The following is a 7,354-nucleotide window of genomic DNA, read 5'->3' as shown; positions in this document are numbered from 1 at the left end:
TATCTTTACTTACCTATAACCGAACTTTTATATATCTAATACAATAGACTGTATGTATGATAAGTACAATTAACTGATTCTATAGCTCAACAATAACACGAATTACAGTATTTTATATTCAGTATAGGGCTACGAGAAAGTTACAATGTTGAATCCATTTAATGGGCTTTCATTCATCACATGACGTTGTTAGGGAGGAATGTGTAAGTTCTACAAGAAACACACGGATTTCGTTTGTTTGGATTGAATTTCCCGCAAAGCTACACGAGGGCTATCTGCGCTAGTCATCCCTAATTTAGTAGTGTAAGGCTAGAGGGAAGGCAGCTAGTCATCACCACTCACCGCCAATACTTGGGCTACTCTTTTGCAAACGAATAGTGGGATTGATCGTACCTTTATAACACACCCACGGCTGAAAGGGCGAGCATAGTTGGTGTGACAGGGATTCGAACCCGTGACCTTCAGATTATGAGTCGGGAACACAAGAAAGTAAATTATTAGTGTTCAGAACAGGAACATCACTAGTAAATAATATAATTTACTTTTAGTTCAAGTTCAAAATCCTGAAGTTTTGGGTTTTAGGCCCTCAAACTTGCCATTCACACATCGATGGATAAAATAAGGTCACTACATTGGATAAATTATTTATTAAGAGATACAGTACAGAAGATTAAAACAAAACTGAACAGAAAACATTATCAATTATTAAGTACAACACAAAATACACATTTTAGATAAAGATATTCAAATAACAAAAACGCAATTTTAAACAAATAATACAGTTTTTCAACATGGCTTTGAGTATTTCTGCTGTGAATGTGGTAGTCGTTTTCTACTATTTCCTCTGGAGTTGAACCCTTTATGTAGATAGATCATCATGTATTTGATCATGATGAGTATATAACATCAATAGTTGATGGAGACATCTAAGAAATACATCACCCCTGATGTTACTTCACACGGATGTACACTTCTAATGTATGAAATTCTAGTCTTAATGCTGATGGGTAGTTTATCCTTGTCCTCTCATGAGTGCAGTAGACTGTCAAACAGTGTGCAATACTATAGTTTCATGAACAAATCAGAATTGCAAACTCCAAGTTAATTCAACCAGTACCTGGTCAGAAATTCACTCAACAATGTAACATTTAAATAATACAACAGGACCATGACTCAACCCTTAAGACGTAATGGTCTGTTAAAATCAATTTCGAAAATATGTCACTACTTACATTATGTATGAGGAATGCACTTACTACTACGATTTCATGACACTTGTTCCAAGTACTAATGAATCCACGCACTTTCTTATGACAAAATGCATATCTTGGCTGCGCTCTTGACTGAGTCAGTTACTGGATAATACCATCAGACACTAAAGTTGTGTGTGAGAAATTACAGCATTGTCATAAAGTCATAAACGTTTCATACAGAAACCTTCCATCGGGTTTTTTAACTTATGTTACACAGAAAAGAAAAAAAAAATGTCTGAAACAGAACTGTTGAAGGGTGAGAATATACAAAATACATACGTAATTTAGAATATCTTTGTATTCTAATCCTTCAACATTTCTATGTCTTTTTTCTATGTAGCATGACTTAACGTGCCTAAGGAAGGGCTTCTTCCCAGGATGTTACAAATAATAATAATAATGATTTTGTCATAGATGTACATTTCACCAATTGTTAACAGTTTTTATCATTATTTTTCTACACCTTGCAGTCTTTTCTACTGTATATACATATATATAAAATTTTCCATTATATATATAATGGAAAATTTTAAGAGTTTAAGTGCACTTAAATTGGATCTTAATGTTTAGAATGCCACAATTATTGTAATTTTTATTTAACCCTTGAATACACGTTTAAAGGCTTTTAAAACACAAATGTTTCTAATATATATAAAAATATACAAGATAACATAAAATTAAATATCTAACTTTTATAACAACGTAATAAAGAAACCAATATAAAATGTTAGTGTTTTGAATTGTCTCTGAAGTAACTCCATTTTTCACATTCCAAAACTAATACACAATTAAACAAAGTATTTTAAAATGAAATATTTTTACAAGCAGAATACTTAATATATATGTATTAAGTACAAGTATATGTGTCAAAAGTTTTTATACTGAACTTTGTCAATGAATGTGTTTACGTTATACATGTCTGAAGCAAATTTCACACAAGTTTAATCATTCTAAAGTAACTATAATATTTGAGAAACATAAATTATAATGACAAAACAAATGACTGAACATATTTTTAATAACATCAGTTTAGTACAACTTTCTAGTAGTTTATTGTGTTTTATAATCAGCCACTATTAAAACCTACTACTACGAGATAAGTTTCTTCCAAAATTATACATGGTAATGTTTCCTCCATTTTTATATTTTCCCCATGCTCCAAAAGGAAGCACCAGTGCAGTAGCATTGTCCTCTGAGGCAAACTGCATAGCTTGGTCAGTAATGAAGCTAGCAGCTTCTTGTGGATAGTGGCAGCTGTTTACTGCATTAATTATTTCTTCATCATTCATAACAAAGTTGATGCCATCTGTTGTTAGTATGACAAATGCATCCTTCCCATGCTTTATCTAGATAACAAATTGAATAAATCTGATGAATAACTTGGGGGGGAGGGATGTATATATATATATATAAACACATAGATGACACTTGGGGGAGAGGGATGTATACATATATATAAACACATAGATGACACTTGGGGGAGAGGGATGTATACATATATATAAACACATAGATGACACTTGGGGGAGAGGGATGTATACATATATATAAACACATAGATGACACTTGGGGGAGAGGGATGTATACATATATATAAACACATAGATGACACTTGGGGGAGAGGGATGTATACATATATATAAACACATAGATGACACTTGGGGGAGAGGGATGTATACATATATATAAACACATAGATGACACTTGGGGGAGAGGGATGTATACATATATATAAACACATAGATGACACTTGGGGGAGAGGGATGTATACATATATATAAACACATAGATCACACTTGGGGGAAGGGATGTATATATATATAAACACATAGATGACAAAAAATATATCACTACATTGAGAATCTGTATTTTAACAACCTATCCATTAATTTAAATAATTTTAGGGTTAAAACTGTTATACAACATATATTATGATACATACAAGTACTTATGTTTCATGTTAAAACTGTTATACAACATATATTATGATACATACAAGTACTTATGTTTCATGTTAAAACTGTTATACAACATACATTATGATACATACAAGTACTTATGTTTCATGTTAAAACTGTTATACAACATATATTATGATACATACAAGTACTTATGTTTCATGTTAAAACTGTTATACAACATACATTATGATACATACAAGTACTTATGTTTCATGTTAAAACTGTTATACAACATATATTATGATACATACAAGTACTTATGTTTCATGTTAAAACTGTTATACAACATATATTATGATACATACAAGTACTTATGTTTCATGTTAAAACTGTTATACAACATATATTATGATACATACAAGTACTTATGTTTCATGTTAAAACTGTTATACAACATATATTATTATACATACAAGTACTTATGTTTCATGTTAAAACTGTTATACAACATATATTATGATACATACAAGTACTTATGTTTCATGTTAAAACTGTTATACAACATACATTATGATACATACAAGTACCTATGTTTCATGCAAGCATTTTGAAATTTCTTGCTCATGCTTGAGGATTCTATAAAAAATATATGCATTAAATGTTCAGTTTTTCAGATTTATTTCATTGAACACAAAATATTTTTTAACAACAGTTAGATACATTGATTTTTAAACACATACAAATTGTTTTATAATTTCAATTGTGTTTTTAATACTTTGTACTTAACAATATGATGACACATTTCAAGGAAAGATATATTTCATATTATCTCTCTTTTTCTATTTCCAGTACATTTCACCAAATAACTCTGACAATTTAAGTTTTGGTTTCATTATCGTGGTTCTTTTCTCACTTAATTCCACACATTTACTGTGTGCTAAATTTAAGCAAGTACCAAAGAATATTCACTATCATCCAGCTCTGCCAAGCAAGTTGAACGTAAAACTTTGTGTAGATACATGCTATAAATATTAACCCATAGTGATGTAGTAACTATCCAACAACAAGGAAAACTTTCTGTCTGACTGTGGATACATCTCCTACTAAACTAACTGACCAATCCAGACCAAACTTGGAATGCTAAGTTAGTAGACCCAAAACAAACCAAAATCATATTAAACTTTCCACATACTGAAAGATAAAAATATTTTATAGAATAACCCTTTTACAATTACTGCAGTAGCTACTTTACATAGTTGAGTTTGAACAAAACTTGCATTACAATAAAATTCTAAAAGTCAATGATTGTAAACAGAGTTTTTACCATTTTGGTTTGTTTCCCATAACAACTAAAACACACAATGTGGAGAATAAAAATATTGCTGGTGTTTAAGTTTATTACCAAGTAAAATATTTTTAGGATATTTGTCACTTCTTGATGTAAAAATATAGTTTTCTGTAAGAGCAAAACTCAAGATTATTATTAAGTTTATTGCATTAAATGTGCAAACTTCAGAGAGTAGAAATCTTAAACATATTTCTACTGTAAAATGTACTGCTATGAACAAAAATGCAACTGCTTTGCCATTTTTGCCAAGTTTTTAAACATGACTGCTGCACCTTCTCACTTCTGACTCGCTTCCACTGTCTTACAACAATTTTCTTCAAGAATAAACACTACCAAAAATCCTTGCAGAGATTTCACCCATTATTAGCAAATTTGTGTTTCCAGCATTTTTAAGTGAACATAAGAAGAGTGGGATATCCTTAAAATAATATGTAAAACTTTTAAGGTAAGACCTTTAAGTACTTTACAAGAACTTCAAAGAGAGTGATAATTATGATCTGAGAGTTCATTTTTATTTACATGCTTTCAAGAGCAACAAAGCTGAGTGTGAAGTTTGCCACTAAAATTGCAGCCAAATTGCATATCTACTTAGTTGTATATGACAATGAAATAAAAACTACATATTGTGGGAGGTTTCCTCAAATGGCAGCATCATATTTGAGCTAATACAGCAGCTAAACATATATGACTTATGAAAGGGTGGGTAAACAAATTAAAATGTATTTTGAATTGAATAGGAGGAGTTGTGGGGTGATTGACATTAAGCAAATGAACACATTTCAAAAGATATTACTTACTGATTATATATAATATTTTGAATTACAACTTTTTACAGTAAGGAAAATTTCTTTTTGGAATAAATACAATGTTTCAGTCACTAGTGCAATCATTCTCAAGTAGTTGAGGGTTCCATGGAATAAACAACATGAACAGAAATTATGAAAGTAAGCTGTGCAAGTCACACAATATCATAGAAGCTACGCAGGATATAGGTGATCCACTATGCAGGATATAGGTGATCCACTATGCAGGATATAGGTGATCCACTATGCAGGATATAGGTGATCCACTATGCAGGATATAGGAGGTGATCCACTATGCAGGATATAGGAGGTGATCCAGACCTGACTTTGAAAAAATATGGGAAATAGAAGGGGTTAAGATGGGCAGCACAGATCTTGGGAAGGAAGGAATGGTCCTGATAAAGTACAATACATGTAATATGATAAAGAGTAAAGGAAAATCCATTGTAAGTAGGTCAGACCTATGATGACTGCAAGATAGGACAAGAAGAAATAAGTCCTGAGGGAAAGACAATATGGGAAACATGAAGTTAAATGTTCACAAGGAGGTTGGAAAAAGGCAACAACTCAATATTTATATTCCATTGTGGCAGAGGAAAAGGTGTAATGAGGATAAAGAATAGGAAAGGACCAGAACAGGAGAAAAAAATAAGACCTGATGGTATCTATTGGAGAAAAACAACAACTGTGTTTTTCAAGGCTGCTCTATAACCATAAACTATCAAAACTGAAAGATCTTGATCAAACAGCCTTGTTAGAAACCAGGGAATGTGAGGAACAGAAGAAGAGGATGGTGGAAACCATGTCTGAAACCAAAGACAAAAAGTATTCCAATATCCTTGGTAAACTGACAATGTGGAGAACTGAAACAAGGCAAGAAGGAGAGAAGTAACATGCAGTGTTAGAGCCTGTCTTGTTGTAAAGGACCTGAAAATAATCACATGTGAAGTTGGACAGTGGGAATGTTGGGATAGAAGATGTTCAAACGAGGTTGACGAAGGAGAGGATAAGATAGAAAGAGGGGCAGAGGAAATAAGAATTATAAATATCTCAGGAGAAGGAACCAAGGCTGAACCAGCCAAAACATAGCCATCAAGAGAATTTGACACTTATTCCCTGTATGTTTTCCACTCATGAATCTTCATTCATTAACAAGGATGGAATACTAAGGGGCAATGGAAGTAGACAGGAAGATGTGTGAAGAAGTATCTATCAAAAATAGTTAACTTTTGGGATTATAAACACATCTTCACAGAATTAAGCTAGAGTCCTATGTTGAAAAGGTGGAGTGGTCAGTGCAAAGATTTATGTAGATGAGGCACCTTCATAAACAGCCAAAAGGAAATCCATGGAATGTGACACCTGATGGAAAGGGCTCCATAGGGGTACACCCATGGATGACTACATTCCATCTTTTGCAGGGAGGAGTGAAAAGGAATAGTCATCCAAGAGCTTTCACTCAAGAGGTTGGAGAGTCAATATATGTAGTGTACTTGGGGCATGTTTGGACCCTATCTCAACTCTACCATCAGATCAATATCTGCTATGGAAGGAGGGTACAGATTTATGCCACAGTGTGTGTGTGTGTATGTGTGTGCACATCTCATTGTGACTGAACAGACATCAGCTGTAGGAGAAGGGCAAAATTTATTAGTTTATTTTTGTTTCAATTCAAGTTAACATAGGAAAAATTCCTCAACTGTAGTGTGCAAACCCAGGCTGTAGGAAAAGGGTACAGTTTAGTGGTGCATGTTCACCTCAACTTTATTGGACAGTTGCAAGCTGCAGGAGGGGGGCAGAATCTTGAAATGTGTTCAACTTAACTCAACTAAGCAACGGAAAAATGCAGGAGTAGGGTACAATTAACATGTTATAAGTATAGTTATATCAGGGGTAACCTGTACTACACCACCCTACTTCCTTCCCACTGATTGGTAACCCTGGGTCCAGCCCCAGCAGTTAGATCCAAGTTAGGTCAATCAGCAGCTAGAAACTGGTAAGACGAAAGGGGCTCCCATGCTCCATTTAAAGCAAGAGGGGGAAGTTTCA

At 33.1% G+C, this 7,354-nt stretch overlaps 1 protein-coding gene across 11 annotated transcripts in view; it reads right to left on the bottom strand.

Moving 5' to 3' along the window:
- Positions 1-632: 632 nt before the first annotated feature.
- Positions 633-7,354, bottom strand: part of LOC143252106 (protein phosphatase Mn(2+)-dependent 1K-like) — a 52,022-nt gene continuing 45,300 nt past the window's right edge. For all 11 annotated transcript variants that reach the window (XM_076503740.1, XM_076503747.1, XM_076503741.1 and 8 more), the window contains one exon: positions 633-2,599. In XM_076503740.1, the coding sequence (XP_076359855.1) occupies positions 2,330-2,599 (270 nt within the window). In that variant the 3' untranslated portion in view covers positions 633-2,329. The remainder of the gene's footprint in view (positions 2,600-7,354) is intronic.

The sequence above is a fragment of the Tachypleus tridentatus genome, chromosome 6 (assembly GCF_004210375.1).
Source record: "Tachypleus tridentatus isolate NWPU-2018 chromosome 6, ASM421037v1, whole genome shotgun sequence".
NCBI lineage: Eukaryota > Metazoa > Arthropoda > Merostomata > Xiphosura > Limulidae > Tachypleus > Tachypleus tridentatus.
The sequence above is the reverse complement of the archived record's forward strand: the minus strand, read 5'-3'. Positions and strand labels throughout refer to the sequence as shown.